We start from the raw sequence: 20,554 nt of genomic DNA, 5'->3' as shown, positions 1-20,554 counted from the left end.
TGGTTATGTGCTTATGCAAGTTCAATGGCTCAAAACATCTAAGGAAACCATTAAGCAAGCCTGGAGAAAGCAAGCAGATCTGGACCCCAGCCAGCCCTGCAGAACCAGGGAGAGCTGAGAGGTACCCACCGTGAGGAAGACCATTCTCTGAGGCACCGCTTGGAAGCCAGGTGCCCATCCCTGAGGAAGACTCAGCATTCATCTCTCTCACCTCTGTGTTGACACACAACAAAATAATCAGCAACCTTGGAGAGTTCCCAGGAAATGAGATCTGTGTAGCCTTAAACAGTTTGATCCATGATCTTTGCTAGATTCACATCCTTCCCGTCTCTTTCCCAAATTTTCCATAGGACATTCAAGTCATTAGAAAACATCAAACCTGATTGTTATTCTCTGAAAACCTACCACGACATCCAGGGGTTTAGACTATGCAACTTGCCTTCAATAAGTTTGGCAACTGGATAGGAATATGAATAAAATATGTTTTATTTGGGAACCAGTAGTTTGGTTTGCTCTGCTCACCCAGACAGGCAGTTGCTTCCAGATTCTAGCTTCTGTTCAGGACATTCTTTCCAGAGGATGCCATCTTTTCCTTTAGTGTGACTACAGGCTGAGGGAAGTGCCAAAACACTTGGGCCAGGGCCTCAGTTACTTGATTTTCTTTTTCCTTTTCCTTTTTTTTTTTTTTTTGGCTGCACAGAGCAGCTTGCGGGATCTTAGTTTCCCAACCAGGGATTGAACCTGGGCCACCGCAGTGAAAGCACTGAGTCCTAACCACTGGGCCACCAGGGAATTCCTCGTTTACTTGATTTTTTAAACTGCGCTGGAGGGTTCTATGGCTTTGACATGAATCAGTATCAGGAGCACACCAGAGGCCATGGCTACAATTTGCATCCTATAATATATTTCCCACTGTTTGAAAATACACTAGACTATGGTGGAATTTCTTCTGGGTTCTTCCCTGGACGCCTCTCTGGGCTATTGCTTGGCCATCTCTGATCAGGGTGACACAAGGATGAGAGGGGAGCAAAGCAACTTGAAACACCCCCTTCCTTCAGAACCGACAGAGGGAAAGAAGCTTGTGGATTTAGCTGGGGACAGGCAAGAGGATTCTGGATGGGAAAACCAGTAGAGACAATTCTTCACTATCCAGAAGTTGCATAAACATGCAATAGGAGACCCCATCTGTTTTGTTAAATTGACAATTTCCTTTAGCAGGAAATAAAGGTTCATATCGAGTTTCAGACTAGCTACAGAGTAAGAAATGGCTTCACTTTTTAAAGACTTTGCTTTTTAAGGGATTCAGCATGTAACCTAATTTCATTTGATGGAGTTTGTTTTTCGTTCTCCATTCGCTGCCTAGAAATGTGTGCTTCCTTATCTCCTGCGGAGTTGAGGTTGGGAGGGGAGAGCTGGAGACTCAGAGTTCTCTGGGGCTCAAAAGCACTTAAAAAGATAATATTAAATAAAATTATAATAAATTGCAAGAGCAGCCATCCCAGTGGATTTTCTATTTCAAATACTTCACACCACCAGCTATAACTCCCAAGGGGGTACTGACTGGAGCCCTCCAGTTTCCATTTCACGAACACAGAGAGAAGACCAAACTCAAACAAGCAAAGGCTAACACATTAGCATAAGCTCACACATGGGTCCATTTTATTCAAGGGAAAAATGGGTTTTATTTGAGAGAGATGATTGCATCTGCTAGACTCCTTTTAGGATGCAACAAATTAATACTTATAGCTTTTTAAAATTCAAACATTCCAAAGTGTTCTAACATGAAGATAGGACTTTATCTAAAAAAAAAATAATTATAATGGAATACGATTGCCTGGAATAAAAAACCTTACTTTAGAATTGTCTTTTTAAATATTGATATGAGGCTAAATGTCCATTGACAGATGAAAGGATAAAGAAGACATGGTACATATATACAATGGAATATTACTCAGCCATAAACAGGAACAAAATTGGGTCATTTGTAGACATGTGGATGGACCTAGAGTCTGTCATATGGAATGAAGTAAGTCAGAAAGAAAAACAAATATCATATATCAATGCATATATGTGGAATCTAGAAAAATGGTACAGATGAACCTATTTGCAGGGCAGGGATAGAGACGCAGACGAAGAGAACAGATGGGTGGACACAGAGGGGGAGCGGGGGTGGGATGAATTGGGAGATTAGGATTGATGTATATACACTAACTACTGTGTGTAAAATAGATAGCTAGTGGGAATCTGCTATAAAGCACAGGGAGCTCAGCTCAGTTCTCTGTGATGACCTAGATGGGTGGGATGGAGGACGGGGTGGGAGGGAGGTACAAGAGGGAGGGGATACAGGTATATGTATAGCTGATTCACTTCGTTGTACAGCAGAAATGAACACAACATTGTAAAGCAATTATACTCCAAAAAAAAATAATAATAAATAAATAAATATTGATATGAGGGAAAACACATACACACAAGCGATTGTAGGATATCAACTTTTTAATTTAGAAAGAGTAATCAAGCAATTATCAGGGAGAAAAGATATGCCTCACCAAGTCTCTCAATAGCACTGGCCACCCACGTGGCTCCTCTGCCCTCATCAAGTGGAAATGAACTTACTTGATGTCACACAAAAGGGCCACACCTCTCAAGATCCAGTGATCTGGGGACAGGACTGTTCGCAAATACACCACGGTGATGAAGGTCAAGTCAGTTCGCCTCGGTTTCTTGTAAATAGGACACACATACAGCTTGGGGTCCTTGGGCGCTGTGGAATTAATGGCAAAGATGTGCAGCACGGGCAGCTGCGTGAAGAGCACCTTGGGGGTGGATTCCACGAGCTTCCCGTTCCGTCTGTCCCAGGCTGCTCCATCCAAGTACAGCCCATAAATATACACACCTTCCTGGAAGAACCAAGCGTAAGGTAACAGGAATTTTTTTTAATAATTAGGTGCTCTGAGATGGGCATCCAATACTGTAAAAAAGGTTGTCAGTTTGGAAAGAAAATGTACACCAATCTTAAAACACTACCAGAAGAAGGAAACACCACTGGACGCATTCCAGCGAAATACTGAGCCCAGTGTTCCCCTGTGGCATAGCTTGAGGCTATGAGCGCTGTTGAAATGTTCCTATTACTGGAGATTTGAGCCTGGGGGTGGCCTGCCTGGGACTGTGAACTTAGCCAGCGGCACCAAATCGCCTCTGCAGGGAGATGAAAGTCTCTGACAGGGGTGGTGGGAGCACAGAACAGGACTCAGAGCTGGATGCCACTCGGGATCTCAGCCTACGCTGGCCAAGCCAAAATGCGGATCTAATTTCATCTCGGTTGTTGGATCTAGTGAGACGAATAGCCAGGTCTGACCAGCAGCCAGGTCTGGCCAGCAGGGGTTCGAGCACCCTCAGAGACTGGGTGTGGTAGAGGGAGAGCAGGTGTGATGGGTGTGGGGGGAGGGCGGTGAGGGCGGTGAGAATTGGTCCAAGAGTGGCTGACCTCATCCTTGTGTCTCTGTCATTCACACAGTAGGACCTGCCCTCAAGGGCCTCATCATTAAATCAGGAGACAAGACACACACACACACACACACACACACACACACACAGAACAAAATGTAAAAGACATGACTTGAATACCAGCACACGCTTGTTAGAGGGGCTGCCTGATGAACAGCACTGACTGAGGCTAAGTGCAGTGACTTGAGGTGAAAGGTCAGTAAGGCCTGGAATGTTTGGAGACCCTTGTGGAGGAGATGGCCTTGAAGGGTGAGCTGCGTTTGGAAAGATAGAGGAGAAAGGGTGGGCGTCCCAGGGAAGAGCAATACTACAAAGAAAGGCAGGATGAGCAGCAAAGCCCAAGCATTTTATAATATTTAGCAGCAGGTTCAATGGTTATGAAAAATAAGTTAGGGCTTAACTGTGGAAGAGTGTAGATGCCAGACTGAAGAGCCTGAACTTTATTCTGTAGGCAGGGGGCAGCCATAGAACATGTACTCAGTCTTTAGACTTTTTAGAAAAAAAGTCTAAAGGGAATCATGGTGGAGGCTCCAATAATCACGTAAGATCATAAGATACACTTATGTAGAAGATGGTGACCAGTTTTCCATTTCCAGTGAGGGTAGGGTAAGGGGAAGTAAACATCGATTATAATAAAAGAGGGGGAGATTAGCTGCAAAGTGTTTTCTGGAATCCCTCATGTGGGCTAACAGTATAAGAACCATACTTTTTGAACCAAAACCTGAAGTACATGATTTGACAGTAAAACCATGGACAATCCCAGAAAATCAGGACATATGATACCATCATTAAGTCAGTAGGTGACAATTACCACATGAAAATACAACCACTCAGGCATCATCCAATAGTAAACTGTATCCTTTTAGGCTCCTTTCACTCTAAGAACTTTACAAAGTCGTAGTTAGAAGGTGTTGTGGATGGAATAGTCCCTTGCAAAAACTCATGTCCACCTAGAAGCTCAGCATGTGACTATTTGGAAATAGAACCTTTGCAGATGTAATTAGTTAAGGTCATAGTGGACGAGTATATGACTGGAGTTCTTATAAGAAGAGAAGAAGATACACAGAGAAACACACAGGGAAGGAGGTCACGTGATGAGATAGGCAGGGGTTGGAGTGATGCAGCTACAAAGTCAAGGAGCACCAAGATTTGCCAGCAGCCACCAGAAGCTAGGTGAGGGCCATGGAGCAGATTCTCCCTCAGAGCCTTTAGAAGAAACCAACCTTGCCAATGCCCTGATTTTGGACTTCTGGCCTCCTGAACTCTGAGAAAATAAATTCCTGTTGTTTTAAGTCACCCAGTTTGTGGTACTTTGTTACAACAGCCTTAGGAAACTAATACAGATCTTGGTACCAGGAAACAGGATGCTGCTGTAACAAATACCCGAAAAAGCTGGAAGAATTTTGAAGGCATAGTTGAAAAAGCCTATGTTTCCTTGAATCTAGAGATTGTTGGTGGAAATATGGAGGTTAAAGGTGTTTCTTCTGGTGGGATCTCAGACAAAAATAAGGACCATGTTATTGGAAACTGGAAGAATGGTGATCCTTGTCATAAAGTGGCAAAAAGGGCCAGAGCTTGGAAATCATCTGGTCCAGCCCCCTGATTTGACAACCAAGGGAATAAGAATCAGAGAAAGGGAAGAAGGAACTAAGATTTATTGAATATCTATGTGGGGTCTGGAACCAAGCCTACATGATCCCATTGAAGTCTCACAGCTATCTTTATTGAGGTTGAATCATCATCCTCATTTTACAGATGAAGAAGTTGAGGCTCAAAAGAGTTAAAGAACTAGTCCGAGTTCAAAGGGCAGGTAAGTGTCCAAGCAGTGGCTCCCAGGGGTGTCTGCTTATCTTAGAGCATCTGCCCTTCCCCCACCCAGGTGTCCTTCCGCACAGGGTCCTGCAGCTCTTGTCAGTTCTGTGAGTATCCCACAGCAGTGGATGGAGACGGGTGGAAAATCCTTTTCAGCAAACACAAGTGTAACTTGTAATTACAAAGAAATGCAGTCTGGGGGGTTCCCAGTGCTTGTCATTCATTCCCACTCTGGCAAATGCTGGAGGTGTTGGCATGGAGGTCTCCAGGTTACAACCGAGGAAACCCTCGCTGCAAAGCCAAAGGACTTAACGGAGACACTTATAGGTCAGTGTTCAGCAGAACTTGAACTTTGAGCCCCAGCTCCAGAACTGTCCCTGCTGTTGCCCATTGGCACCTACCGCAGGGGGTGACGTGATCTCCTCCTTGGTCTGCCGCAGAACCTCGTTGTGAATGGTCACGGAGTCCAGGGCCCAGCCTTTGTGGGCGCGGGTCACTTCTTGTCTCATTGCCGTGAGGAAGCCTTATAAAAAGAGAAAGAAATGATTTTGATGCCTTGGTGCAGTCCACTCTAGAAACAAGAAGGGGGTCATGTTAGTTGCTTATCCATCTCCAGATGCGTGCCCACCCAAGAGGAGTTGAGATCAAGTCTCAGGGGGGATATTTCTTTCAGTGTTTTGTTTCAATGAGCTAAATATGCCTTGCCAGCTGACAGCAGGAAAGCAGCACCCTCTCTGCCTCAGACAAGGTCTTGGTTTAAAATTCTCCTGGGATTTCAACCACTCGGGTCTCCTAAGGGTTGTAACCCAGTGCTAGCTTATAGTCTCTGTTTGAAGATCCAGTATCTAGGAATAAGACTGAAATGGTCAAATATTCTGAGAACAACATTCCAATTAAAACTTCAATCAAACCATTATCAGCGTCTATTTGCTACCATGGAACAATTTCATTTAGTCTAAGGAAATAAGGCATAATGCCAAAATAGAAAGCCCGACTTTCAGTTTGATCAAACAAAGCAATCACACTGGAAAGGAAAGCACCATGTTTTAATGTGCATAATACAGTTATTTTAAGACAATACATGGTTCTGTATATTGTGGCCTTTCTTTTAACTTAGTATTTGCAAATCATGCCATTCAATTCAATAAAAGAAGTCTATCTTTTTTTTTTTTTTTTTTTTTTCTTTTTGCGGTATGCGGGCCTCTCACTGTTGTGGCCTCTCCCGCCGCGGAGCACAGGCTCCGGACGCGCAGGCCCAGCGGCCATGGCTCACGGGCCCAGCCGCTCTGCGGCATATGGGATCCTTCCAGACCGGGGCACGAACCCGTATCCCCTGCATCGGCAGGCGGACTCTCAACCACTGCGCCACCAGGGAGGCCCAAGAAGTCTATCTTGTAGAGCAGCATTTAATGTTTAAAAAGTACACCTTAAACTTCAACATGGACTTCAAAATCTTAGGAAAATTTATCTGTGACCTATATATTATATTTTGGCCTCCATGTTAATACTGGGAATCATGAGGCCCTTTACTCATAATCACGAGCACATTTTGGAACCTGTGTGTCCCTACTACTCCTAGATTTGTGAACTCTGAGAACTTTAATGCACAAATCACCACATAAGTGATAATATTTTATCAGGTTTGAATGGGAGTGGAAAGAGGAGGGGAAGTTACAAGGCATAATGGCAGGCGGTGAGTTAATATCCCTTGGAATTAGAGAGAAAGAATAGGACCCTAGCCTGCTTAGTGAGAAAGTCAAGTTCTCTCCATTCTCAAGCCCCTCCCTCATTATTAAATTAGACACTTGGGGAGGCACTCATTCATTCATTTGTTAAACCTCTTAGGAGTGGCCACCATGTACCAGGTACTGCTCTAGGTGAGATGCCCACAATGATGAAGAGGCCATCCATGAACCCTGCATTCAAGGAGCTCAGTCTAGAGGGAACGTAGACATACAACATGATGTCGTTATGAGTAAAGAGGTGAGAACAACATGGACCACTCGGGAGGACAGCTCAGGGAAGGCTGAATTGAGAAGATGAAGTTGAAGATGAGTCTTGAAAGGCTACGTAGGAGTTTTCCAGATGGGACGATTCCAGTTAGAGGAACAGCACATGCAAAGGCATGCAGGTCTAGGCTAAAGGTGAGGAAATGATGGCAGATGAGGTTAGAAAGGTAGAGGCAGGATTTTTCAGGGTCAGAGTTTGGACTTGGTGACTTTGTGGATGGTGGGAAGCCACTGAATATTTGAAGCAGGCAAATAATTTGGTTGTATTTGCATCTTATAAAGTTTACTCAGAGCCCTCACTAAAACAGGATTTGGGCGCTCAAGAAGAACCCTTGCATTAATCCAAAAGAAAAGTTGGTCAATCAACCAGAGTAGCTGATTGAAGGACTTTTATAAGTGATTCTTATAAGGTCGTAGTTTCATAAAACCAAGAGTGCCAGCAACTGCTGGTCAAGGCCTATCCGTACTCTACGTGTGGAGTCACTTGAGGTGATCTGATCAGTGTGATTATGTTGACTTCTATTTGAAATACTGGGGATCCCATTTTTTAGTAGTTAGTAGTTAACACATTGTGTGTTTGGTAGTCAGGTATATATGACCACAATAATAAAATCCAATTCTCCCTTCTAAGTGACTCTATGAAAATGTCATTTTCATCACTCAACATTAAGCTTGCATTCATGTGGAGTATCAGACACTGTGTATCCAAGTAGAGTACCTGGAATTAAATTGACCCTATTTTATGATATTTTAGAATTCATCACTGATCTATGAATCTATCAATACAAGGTCATAATGCACAAGGCATGAATCCTGGTCTTAACCATCCATCTGTACTAGTTGAATAACTGGATTTTTCTACTATATTTTAAGTTCCAAATAAATTACAAATTTGACCTCACTCCATATGGCACTCAGGACAATGCCATAGGTGCTAGGGGAGGGATGAGAGGGGTTCTCTCTTATGTAAGACACCCGAGACAAAGACTTCAGTCATTGGTGGAGAGCTCTGAAAAACTCTAGTGTGGTTAAGGAGAGACCATCTTCTCTCTTCTCCCTCCTGGGGAATATGCATGATGTTGCCTAGCTGACTTCAACAATAAGCCTCTTAATGTTTAGGACGCACTCTTGGCATGTCAGTAGATGAAATCTAGAATACATATTACCTTGAGCTATTAAGAAAAGAAAATGTTAAATAAATAATTTGAGGCCTGAGAGTGGAGGGTAGGAAACTGTTCCATGGGTCATTCCCACTCAGAACATGAAGAAGATACATATTTTTTTCAAGTCTTGATAGCTTTTTCTGGCCTCCTAAAAAGAAGAACATGAACTTGCAGAATTCAAACCATAGTGAATCCACTGAATTGCTCTTTACTGAATTTAAAAAATGAATGACCATCTTTCTTGTAGACTGATATCAAGTCTAATGGAATCAAAATCTCCTGTTTTCTGAAGCCTATATAATTTTAAAAGACTATTGATATATTTTTCTTTATAAAAGCTTGAAAAGTGGTACTATTGTCTTGGCATTAATTTAATTTTAATAATTCTTAAAACAAACTTCAATCGTCAGTGGTGGAAAAGTGATTTAGATGTTCATGTGTTTGACTCAGAAGAGAGAAACAAACAGTTGGGGAAAGTCCTCAACAGAAATAACCTACTCTTTATGAGATTTAACCACCCACATGAAAATGGGTGATTTAACTATTCAAACATCTGAGTGACATGTGGGCTAACTGAGGTGCTTTAAAATTTTTTTTGCCTTCCAACTCATACAGCGTAATGAATTCTTGTCAAGCTTGTTCTTTCAAGAAATACACTTTAGGGACTTCCCTGGTGGCACAGTGGTTAAGACTCTGCACTCCCAATGCAGGGGGCCTGGGTTCGATCCCTGGCCAGGGAACTAGATCCCACATGCATGCTGCAACTAAGAGTTCACATGCCACACCTAAGGAGCCCGCCTGCCACAACTAAGGAGCTGGCGAGCCACAACTAAGGAGCCTGCCAGACGCAACTAAGACCCAGCACAACCAAATAAATAAATAAATAAATAAACATCTTCCCAGCAATCAATAAAAAACATTAAAAATTTATATATATATAAAAAATGCACTTTAAATCTTGGATCATACTTTGGAAACTCAGGTCTAAAATAACACTTGTTATGTCTTAATTCCTATAATAGTCCTGACCCAACATTTCAGCAAACAAATTACTGTTGTTTGACATGTGCAATCAGTTGGCTTGAAGAAAGCCGTAGGAGGCTTTCGGTATCAATTCAAACAATGTCTTGGAAGAGACAAAAGAAATAACTAATCAGGAACGTTGCTCTTCTCAATTTTACAAGGAGTTGGTTGGTATTCTGTAATGATGGTCCTATAGACAAAGCTTTTTTTTTTCTTTAATAAATGAACCAGTCCTTATGTAATGGGCTTATGGTTGTTCAGTATTTCCTGTCTTATCAGTTACTAAGCCTCCCGTTAGCATCTTGGAAGATGAGGACAAATGCTGTTCCTGCCATAACTTTATGACAGGCAGTTTTTTTCCCTAAATGAGAGGCAAATATGGTTCATTGGTAAGTTAAATAAAAGGTCAGAAATCATTAAACAAAGATGGGGATGATCCACCCAGTTGAATAAAAATGCCCCAGGGACACTTCCTGACGCTTTGCTCGATGCTGTAAGGCAGGAACCTTAAACTTGGCTGAAAATGAGAAATATCTGGGAAGTCTTTAAAACTCCCGCTTCCCAAGCCATAGCCCAGATCAATAAAATCAGAATCTCTAGAGCTGAGACCAGGCTTCGCTACTGTTTTAAGGCAGGGCTTCTCAAACTTTAATGCTCATACTTATCACCAGGGGAAGGAACACTTACTAAAACACTAGTTCTGACTTGGTAGGTAGGTCGAGGGTAGGTCCTGAGGTTCTGCATTTCTATCAAGCTCCCAGGTGATGCCGCTCCTTCTGGCTGGTGGACCACATACTGGGTGGCAATGGTCTAAGGCCCAGGTTCCTCACACATTAAAATGACCAAAGGAGCTTTTAAAATTAACTGTAAAGAGTCTAGAGGTCTTATCCCCAGAGATTCTGATGTTGTTGGTCTGGGGCCCCAGGGATTAGCATGTATTAAAAGCTCCCCAGGTGATTCTACTGTGTAGGCAGGGCTGAGAACCTCTGCTCTGTAAAAAGATCTGCATGACAGGACAATGAGAGATCATGGACCCGTATTTGTTTTCAGAACAGATTTGACAAGTGGGAAGAGAAATGCCCCATGACACAAGCAAAATATTAGGAAGGCTGTCAGTAATACGAGCTGACTCTTTCCAGAGTCCCCTGAGATGCATGTATTCTCTGAAATGTCATTAATCCAGGACACAGTTGGCTCTGGCAAAACCTGAGTACAAGCCAGAGAGCTGGGGCTAATTCTCTTGGCCAGGTTGGCATCAGCTAACCCCGCCATGTCTCATGTGCCAAAATGTACTTCCCTGCACTGCTTTACCGTCTTCATCCCTTCTCTGCTACTTTATGCTTCCTCTCCCTCGACCCAACCTCGTACCTCTCCCCTCCCTCCCAACCTTTCCACTGTTCCCTCTGGAGTGGTTCTGTGGTTAACAGACTCTCCCATATTTTCCACCTCTTCACAGAACATTCTCTCCATCTTCTTGCCCTTACTGGAAGCTGTCAACTCTGAAGACACTGTCCTCCCCAGTTGTCCCTCCACCTTTGATGAAAATCTTTGCATCTTTAACAACCACACCCTCTGGCCCCATGCTCCTCCCCTCACTGTCCCTGCCAAGTGCCCATCTGCCCCCACTCACTGAGCCTCGTGCCACCTTCTGGGTCTCTTCAGTATCCCACTCAGCATCCTGACCTCTCAGTTCCTTGACCCCATCATTTCTGAAGACCTTCTCCTCAACTCCACCCCCTTTTCTTCACTTCCTTCCCTGTTTAGTCTAGACCCATCCTTTTCATCACTTGCCCAGCAAACCCCCAGTGCTAAATGAATCCAAATGTCCTCCTTCTTACACCTATTCCAGGCTGCTGAACAATACTGAGACCGTCACACAGTTGCCACCGCGGTTTAGCCATCACCAGCCTCGACTGGATTGTCAAAGTCACTGAGCAATCCTTTCCTTAGCCCTCTTTCTCAGATTTCTGCCACTCTGCTTAAACCTCTCCTCTAACACCTTCTTGCTCCTGAGGTCACTTTGCCTCCTTAGTCAAAGAGAAAATAGAAAGCATCAGATGGGAATTCTCTCAAATTCTTGCCACCAAACCAACAAACTCACTTGCATTCCTTCCTTATTATCCTTATCACAATGGGTGAGGTGTCCCTCCTCCTGCTTGGAGTGCATCTCTCCACTTGGGAGCCATCCCTTCCTGCCTCTTTTACCCCTCTCTTGTATCCTTGTTCTCTCTCTCTCTCTCCTGGCTCCTTCCCACCAGTATTTGAATGGGATCAAGCCTGTCCTATCATTAAAAGAAGAAGGAAGAAAATGTTTTCTTCTTACAGCTGCTCCTCCAACTTGCTTCTCCTCTTCCAAGCCCAATTTCCTGAGAGAATTACCCATGTTGTCCATCCTTATTCTCTGTCTCTCCATTTCCTGGTCTCTCACTCACCCTGCAATCTCATTCCTCCACCTCCTGACCCACTCCACAGAGACTTCTCTTGCCAGCAGTCTCCTTGTTGAGAAAGCCATCTGACCCCTTGTGGCCCTGTCTTTCTTGACCTCTGGCAGCATCTGTCCTTCCTTCCTCCCCTCCCCTCTCATCTTCCACCACACTATGCATTCCTGGTTTCCCTCTTTCAAGCTGTTAGGATGTTAGGGGACTCGCTACAAGAGTCAGGGTGATCTGGAGGGTGGTGATGCACAAGCAAATATAGCAGAATCCTGGTGAGGTTGGTTTGGGAGGAAGATGAACAGATGGTAGTACTGGTGAGGTTCACAGGAGGATGGAATAGTCTACGATGGCAGTTGGAGGTAAGAATCAGAAGCTCACACTGGGACTTTCGATGAATCGGTCCGTAAGTAGAGACGAATAGTTGCATCTATGCAAATGGCTGAGGTCATCAGTGAAGGGGCCAGGGCCAAGGGCAGAACTTGCCTGAGAAGAGCCTACAAAGTGGGCTGAGAAGCAACCCCCTGAGAGGTAGGAGGAGAACCGAGGAAGGTGATGGATGGAAGCCAAGGTATGAAGTGAAGTTAGCAGGAAGGTCACTAGATTTGGTGGCCTTGGAGACAGCAGTTTCTGTATAAGGATGAAGCCGGCCAGATTACAAGGGCCTAGAGGATTGGTAAGGAAGCTAACTGTGGGCAGAGACCAGAATTACATGGGATGTGGTTGAGACTGAAGCCAGTACATCTAAGTGTCTCCCCCACAAAGGCAAGAAGGATGGGTTGTTATTCACTTGGAGGCATTTCTAAGGTGTCAACAGTCCTTCTCTGGTTCTGGGATTCGGGGTCAGGGTAGTGAGTGCTATCACCCAAATTGAGGTTTGGAGGCCTGAGAGGTCCCTTCAGACATTAGGGGCAGCTCTAGTTTGGCAAACAGCAGCTCAGGTACACGCTTAGGATTGTTACAAGATTAGAAGAAATCCCCAGACTGTTCCAATCCTAAAGTTCTATTAATAACCCTGGTGCACTCCTCTGCCCAACAAACATCAGGCTTTTATAACTATCCTCAAGGCAAGCATTCAGAAATTGCTGGTAGCTGCCGATGTTGCCCTGAAAACAATACACAGGCAAGAGGTTGTAGGTGATTTTTACAGGAACAAAAGATAACAGGACAAAAATTATGCATCTCCTTGCTTCAGTAAAATCTCCTCTAACTGAAAATCTTGATTTGTAGTAGTGAGTACTAAGTTGTCGCTGATTTCTGCTGCAACAGACTGGCGTGGCTGGTCAAGACACTGAGGAACAAAACAAGAAAAACTAGCACAGTCTGGCATCCAAATGGCATCAAGCTCCAGATTGAGTTAAACATTTGGAAAATAATGATATTGCACCGTTCAACCTAACATCGAGGTGTGAGACCTCGAGAGCACGTCCAGCCTCGGCTGCCCTTTCCTTAGCAGCGCCTGTGAGTCACGCCGAACATCGAATGGCAAAGCAAGGCTATCAATTAAGAGGTTCTGGCAGTGGAACGCAGGCAATCCCCTGGCTTGAAGTCAGGCTCATGACCACTCATAATCTTTAAGTTTAAACACATCCCTACCTATGACACACACACACACACACACACACACACACAAATATGAATCTAAATCACGTGTGCATGATGCTCTGAAAAGGTACACCTGTGGGAACAAGCGACCACAGAAATCCTTTGAGAACCCTGAGCAGCACAGCCTTAAACAATATGTGAATGTGTGTGCCAGTGACTGCTGGGAAGCCCCAGTGGAGCACAAAGGTTCTACTGGGCCTGAGTAATCTGCTGGGAGGCAAATTGGCACTGCCCAAAGCTGTGTCATTGAACAGATGTTACAGGGTCATGGGTACAGAGAGCTTGACCACTTTAATAATCAAATCTAATTGCCACCTGATTGAGCTCATCATTTGCTACAGAAATGATTGTGAAGGGGGCTGAACGTACCAGATCCAGGGTGGCTGGCTGACTCAGCTTCTTCAGTATGACAAAATGTCAGACTACCATAAGGCAACGGAGCAGGGCTACAAACAGCGTGAGCTCAGACACAGACTAGGGGGCAAACAAGGCCTGTCACCTGTCCCTGCGGTGGTCTGGGCCTCAAAGTGACTTAGGCCTGAGGGGCACTCACCGGAGGCATGACGGGAAACACACATCAGATTGTATCAGATGCCACATTAACATTATAAGAACACAAAACAAATGGTCATAGGTGAAAAAAACATTTTCAAGTGTTTTAAAGTCTAGGTAATTTTGACTATACATATTTGTGATGAAACTATGACCTCTTTGCAAACTGCATTGTGCTTTACTTAAACGTGTTTTTTTTTTAAATTAAATAATTTACTTAAATGTTTTGAGCCAAAAAAAAATTATTTCATTGAAGGGGACTGGATTAGAAGATATAAAACCCAGGAGATACATCATATTGAGAAATCAATCACGGGTGTCAAAAGGTGATCAGAGAGGCTTGCTGTAATCTCTATGCTTTCCAGATTTGGCCAGGTGATATGGAACAGAAAGTGATTTGTCTCTCATATCAAGAGAAGGAAAAGGAAGCAGAGAAATGATTAGTATGCAGGGAAAGTTGACCTCCACTCTTCTGTGCTACAAACAGAAAGCAATCACAGATAAGGGTATGTGTCTGGATGCTTGTGTGTAAAGGTAGGATGCTTGGATAAGTCCGAGACTTTCTGAGACATAGAGAGCCATGAGAGAAAGAATCAAAACTCAGTTTAAAAACACAAATGAAGAAAAAAAAAAGAGAAAGGATTAATATTATTACAAGTAAAGACAAATAAGAAAACTGATTTGTATTTATATTTCTTTAAATGTTGCTCTGGTTTGTAGTATATCTTAAGAAATAGTAACAAAGATTAGTTCATATTAATACTTTGCTATTGAAAGTCACATTTCTAATGGAAAAAAGCAATCACTCACAGAGATTGTGTGCTGTGATGTACGACTTAGCTATGTCTATGGAAAGTCAGGGATGAACCAACCCCACTCCCTTGGCTTCTAAATATCAAAACTACACTTAATGATCTCACTTTTTAAAAATATCACTGATCCTCACACCTTTGCCAAACCCCAAGTCTGCCAACACACCTCCCCACCTGGATGTCCCACCAGCACAAGCTGACAAATCCAGAGCTCCCTGCTTTTCCTCCCAGCTGGCCCCTCTACCAATGCTCCCTGTCTTGTACCTGGCCTTCAGCCTCAGCCATTGCCAGTCCCCGCTCTCTCAAAGGTCCCCATTTAATCAATCCATCAAATCTGCCTCCTTCTCTGCACCTGGTTAAGGTCTCAGGCTGTCTCCCCTGGATCCGGTAAAAGTCTCAGTGCTGTGGACATCCTTCTTTCAGTCTACAGTCTGCCTCCACCTGGGGTTATCTTGTGATCTTTGGTGACTTGCTGTTGCCTTTATGATGCAGCCCAAACTCCCTTGGAAGACTTCACACCCCAGCCTCACTCCCCAACACCCCTGCTCCTGCTTCCCAAGCTTGGGCCACATCGGGCTTCTCTCCCTGGACATGCCTTGTCTCTGCTCTGGCCTCTCTCTGGGATGCTCTTGTCTCCAGTCCCTGCCTCTGCAAACTCTGCTCACTGCCTCCCGTGTGAAGCTCTTCTCAAGCCTTGCCTTGGCAGAATTGATCTTTCTCTCCTCTGTGCTAGTGTGGTGCTTTGTCCTCACTGGGTGGAACATTTATCAAATTATGTTGAAGTTGCTAATATTTCTGTCCTACTAACCAGATTATGGATTCCTTTAGGGCAGGAATTAGGTCTCAAATCTCTCTCTATTGAAAGCACCTAGCAGAGGGGCTGGCAAATGAAAGGTGGTTGAACAATCCTAATTAAGTTAAATACTATTTCTTCAGACTCCCAAGCCAGGAATTCCCTGGTGACAACTTACTCAAATTGAGGGCTGGTAAGGAGGAAAGAGACTCATAAGTAGACACATAAAACCTGAGAACCATAATAAAAAAATTTCCTCCCAAAATTCAATGGAAATTCTGGGAGAAAAAGAGGTAAGTGAAATCTGGGGGCTGTCCTGCACAAATCTAAATTCTTTTGACATAATAATATACCATGTATAATTTAAGCTCATAAAAACCACCATGGTTAGGGTTTTAAATTTAGAAAATGTTAAGGCATTTGAAAATTCATGAAGTGAATGAATGTATGTACACAGAGGACAAATAAATGTCTCCTATTTTTTGAAGTATTATTTATACAAAGAAACGTGCACAAATCATAAGTATACAGCTCCATGAATTTTCACCAAGGGAATACAGCCCTGTAACCAAGATCCAGATCAAGAAGCAGAACATTTCCAAACACCCAAAAGCCCCCTAGTGCTCTTTTGCAATCACTGCCCTCTCCCACAAGGGGAACCATTATTCTTACTTTTAAGATCTGTTTTGCCTGTTTCAATTCCTTGTGTAAATGGAATCATACAATATGCATACATTACAATGTATACCTATGTGTACACTATGCATACTTACAATGTGTCCTGTTTGACTTCCTTCACTTAATATTATTTTATGAGATTCAACCATACTGCTGTCAGTAACAATAATACACCCTAAATCTGTAAGTGTGAATGCTTCTTAAATTGTATAACTAATGGAGCTATAAGGTGCTGAACTGTAAGGACCCCAGCATCTCTTCATCCTAGCCAAGAATTACTTTAAAAAACTATCCATATTGTAGTAAGACCAAAAATTGTCACGTTTCTAAACTTTTATGAACTCTATGAGATCTAGTCAGAAACTTATTCAGTAAATATTTCTAGAATGGAATGAAGGAATACATGCAGTGGAATCACAAAGCACTTTTTCATGGGAGAAAAAAAAAAGCTGAGCAGGGACAGACTCCAGAAGTTCACTGAATAAAACTTTTGCCACCTGATCATTTTTTAAATCAGTCTAATTTTCTGAACTCTAGGCACATTTTTTTGCATATTTTGGTGCTTCATTTTTGTCATTTTCATAAACATTTAAAAACAGGTTTGAACAAAACTTTTCCACTATTTCACATTGTCCTAACCACGGACTTGCTTGCTGAGTGGGCGAGAAAAAAAATGGAGTTTTGCCCCCATATTGTGGAAGCAATATGGCAGAAAGAATTTCAGACTGAATTTGTAAAACAAATATAGCAGAATTATCTGTTGGTCTCCAATTCTGAAAGCACAGGTCCAGCATGCAGCAAGCTGTACCTCTATGTTTTTTTGTTTTTTGTGTTTTTTTTTTTTTTTTTGCGGTACACGGGCCTCTCACTGTTGTGGCCTCTCCCATTGCGGAGCACAGGCTCCGGACGCGCAGGCTCAGTGGCCATGGCTCACGGGCCCAGCCGCTCTGCGGCATGTGGGATCTTCCCGGACCGGGGCACGAACCCGTGTACCCTGCATCGGCAGGCGGACTCTCAACCACTGCGCCACCAAGGAAGCCCTATGTTGTTTTGTATAACATACATTTATCACACAGTGCTACTATACAACTATCCACAACTTCCAAGTTTGCCTACTCTCCTATGAGCACCTACCTTGGGGATTAAAGAAACCAGTCATCCAAAACACATTGGGCCTCCCTTCAAATATCCATGTGGAAAACTGAGCATTTCTTTCCAAAAGTTCAGTAAACCAGAAGCCCAGTGTGGATGAATCCCAGGACACTCTTTTCCAGATCTGAGGTATACGAGCATCATACATATTGTCCAGAGCATCTCTCAAGTTCTGGGAAAAAGGTAAAGTTAAAATCTGAGAAAAAGAAAAATCAGCAAAAGAGAGAAACGACTATTGAGACAATAATAGCTCACCTCACTCATAATGATCGTTCCTTCAATGGCCAATTTTAGATCACTCAGGCTACTGCGAAGTATTGAGATGACTTTTTGCATTCTGTCAATTTCCTGTCTGAGAAATATGTTCATTGAATTAAGATGTCCCATCTTCATCAAACGAGCTTTCACCTAACACAAAGCATACAACACAATGACAGAGATTTTTAAAAAACCATCTGCCACTTCTTTTCCAATGACCTCTCCTTTCTCTATTCTTTTTCTTCCGCTGGATGTATCTCTACAAGCCCATATGAACTCTAAAATATCTCTTGCAGCATCAAATTTGCCATTAAATTGCCCATTTTCTGGGCTTCAAAAACTACTGTTCAACTAAAATGATTTTTATTTCCTACTGATTGTACTTAGTTGATAATTGGAAATGTACTATGAAAAGCTGAAATAAACTTGTACCTTTTTTCCCTTTCAAATGATTAAGCACTAAGTGTCAATTAAATATCCTTTTGCAATCTAACCTTTATAAGTGCACAGTTTGGAATACTTTTTTTTCGTAGTGCCTGCAGAATTGTTATCAGAAATGTCACAGACAGTTTAATATAGCCAAAATCTTTACAGAACAGTTACCAATAAATATGATTGGCTGCAGTTTCCTAAGGTCACTATTGCCCTGGCTAGGGTGACTAAGGAGAGTCTTTCCTAGTCTAATCAATGAAAATATTTGACTTTGTGGGAGGGCCATTAAGCACCTGTTCTTTCTTGTATATAATTTATTGGCCATTTGAAGAGATCAATATAAAAGCATCTGGTTGTGGGAACAATAAAATATAACAATTATTTGGAAATAAGCCAATATATATACACATTTCAATTTAGTGACATATGCCCAAGAAAAGATTGACTATGAATACTGGCAAGACCTCATAAAGAGATCTGAACTTTCTGCTGGCCACAGTCGAAGAGATGCTAGAATAGGAGGGGTAAGGATAGACACAGGGAGTGGGATAAAATTTGGAGTGAGGTACCAGTCCACACAATCACCAGAAAGCCAGTAAACTGTAGTGTTCTCTGCTGGAGATGCCCACTACCTCTTCTTGAGTCATGGAATATTAGAGACAGATGGGCTTCAGGCTCATCTGGATCATCCTCCTCATTTTACAGAACAGGTTTTCTGGCATGGTGCTGATGTTTCCTACTCAGCAATGAACACCTCTGCTTAACTGCAGCTGGGCAACTTCTAGTGTGTGAGGGATGAGAGGGAAGCAGTGATGTAAAACTGAACACCTGGACGGGACTACCTGCGCAGGTAGAGCAAATGATCTTGAAATCCCAGTCAAATATGCCAGTGGAGGTCCCTAACTCAGTCTGCCATACCAACCTTCAGGTATTCACCCAAATTCCTGGTTCTAGAACTTACATTTTTGCAGGCTCCGCTGCCCTGTTCTCATCTTGAGCCCCTCAGCCTCCAGTGGCTAAAGAGCCTATATATCATTCTCTTTAAATCAGGACCGCTTTGTGGAAACTCACACTTTAAGGAAAAGGGAAATTATGGAAATACTTTTGCAACCAGCATTAGAAATTAAGCCCAGGTGTTGGCTACACTATCAAATCAATAGCCCGGGTAGCTTTTAGTATGCTAACAGCCCCAAACAAATCGCCTTGCCCTACTTAGGGTTTTAAGAGAGAGGCTTCCCTTGCAATAGACACATGCTTAATGTGTCTTAAAACTTAGACTCTAGAAAATCTAAGTTTAGTACTGATTTTACTTTGAGTATGCTTATTGTTCCAGCCTAAAACTGTCTTTCTATTAATAAGTGAAAGATTTGCTGTAGTCTTATTTAGAATTTTTATTATGTTTCTGAAACCAGGTAGTCTTTTCTACGCGAATGTTTTTAAGTCAATAGTATAATTACATTTCAATTAACTAAATTCACTTTACAGCCACATTTTAAAAAACACATCTCTTCTGTAAAATAAAGGACACTAAAAAGTAAGTGATCCTGGAAGAGGAAGCTGTTTTAGATGTCTCTTGGTACAAACTCCCTCCCATCTAGCAATCCGTTTAGGGACATCCCTCACACTCAGTTCCTGCTGGGATGTTGCCAGAACAGAGATCTTGGTGAAGTGGTCCTGACTAACCCTGAACAGCTCAAATTATCCCAAGGTCTTGAAATCCTTTTCTGGTAATACCAACCTGCGGTCTAGTCATACAGAGTAAATTTTATCTCACTTTCACATGCCGGTTTTTAAAATCTGTGAAGACAGTTATTATGCCTCATCTGTCTTCTGAAGATCATTTACAATGAACCACAGAAAGTATGTGCTTATAATACCTATCCATTTAAAAAATATTTTCTCCCCTGACTATAAACATCTCTATGTGAAGTCATTGATTTCAGTATCTTAGCCAAATCCTTGGTACCCATCTACACAACAGAAGCAAAAATTGTTTTAAGAAGCAAGAAAACCTTTTTTATTGTTGGGGGCACTCACTGCAGGTGGGAGGACTGTAACAACAACAATGTAAAACAATCCCACTTTTCTCTTTGAATGTTTTTGTTTTGGAAAATATACTTATTTTTAAAATATAAATGTTATGCTAACATGTGATGGGTTTATTAATGTTATTTCACAATAAATTAATAAATATTTTTGAAAATTTTTAGTTTAACATTTCTAATATGTTAAATATCAGTAGTTATAATCCATATAAACAAGAGCTATTTGGGGTCCTCAATCATTTCGTAAAGGGGTCTTGAGATAAAAAAATTTTTTTGAGAAA

At 42.5% G+C, this 20,554-nt stretch overlaps 1 protein-coding gene across 1 annotated transcript in view; it reads right to left on the bottom strand.

Annotated features, from left to right (window-relative positions):
- Nucleotides 1-2,537: 2,537 nt before the first annotated feature.
- The window catches only part of DNAH8 (dynein axonemal heavy chain 8), a 328,140-nt gene continuing 310,123 nt past the window's right edge, over nt 2,538-20,554 (bottom strand). Inside the window, exons 90-93 of the mRNA XM_082637824.1 lie at nt 17,794-17,946; nt 17,521-17,710; nt 5,721-5,842; nt 2,538-2,900 (exon numbers count right to left, since the gene is read on the bottom strand). Coding sequence (XP_082493950.1) covers nt 2,613-2,900; nt 5,721-5,842; nt 17,521-17,710; nt 17,794-17,946 — 753 coding nt within the window. The 3' untranslated portion in view covers nt 2,538-2,612. The remainder of the gene's footprint in view (nt 2,901-5,720; nt 5,843-17,520; nt 17,711-17,793; nt 17,947-20,554) is intronic.

This window comes from Mesoplodon mirus (assembly GCF_964341445.2).
Source record: "Mesoplodon mirus genome assembly, chromosome: 12".
Taxonomy (NCBI): Eukaryota; Metazoa; Chordata; class Mammalia; order Artiodactyla; family Ziphiidae; genus Mesoplodon; species Mesoplodon mirus.
This window is presented reverse-complemented; position numbering and strand designations above follow the sequence as displayed.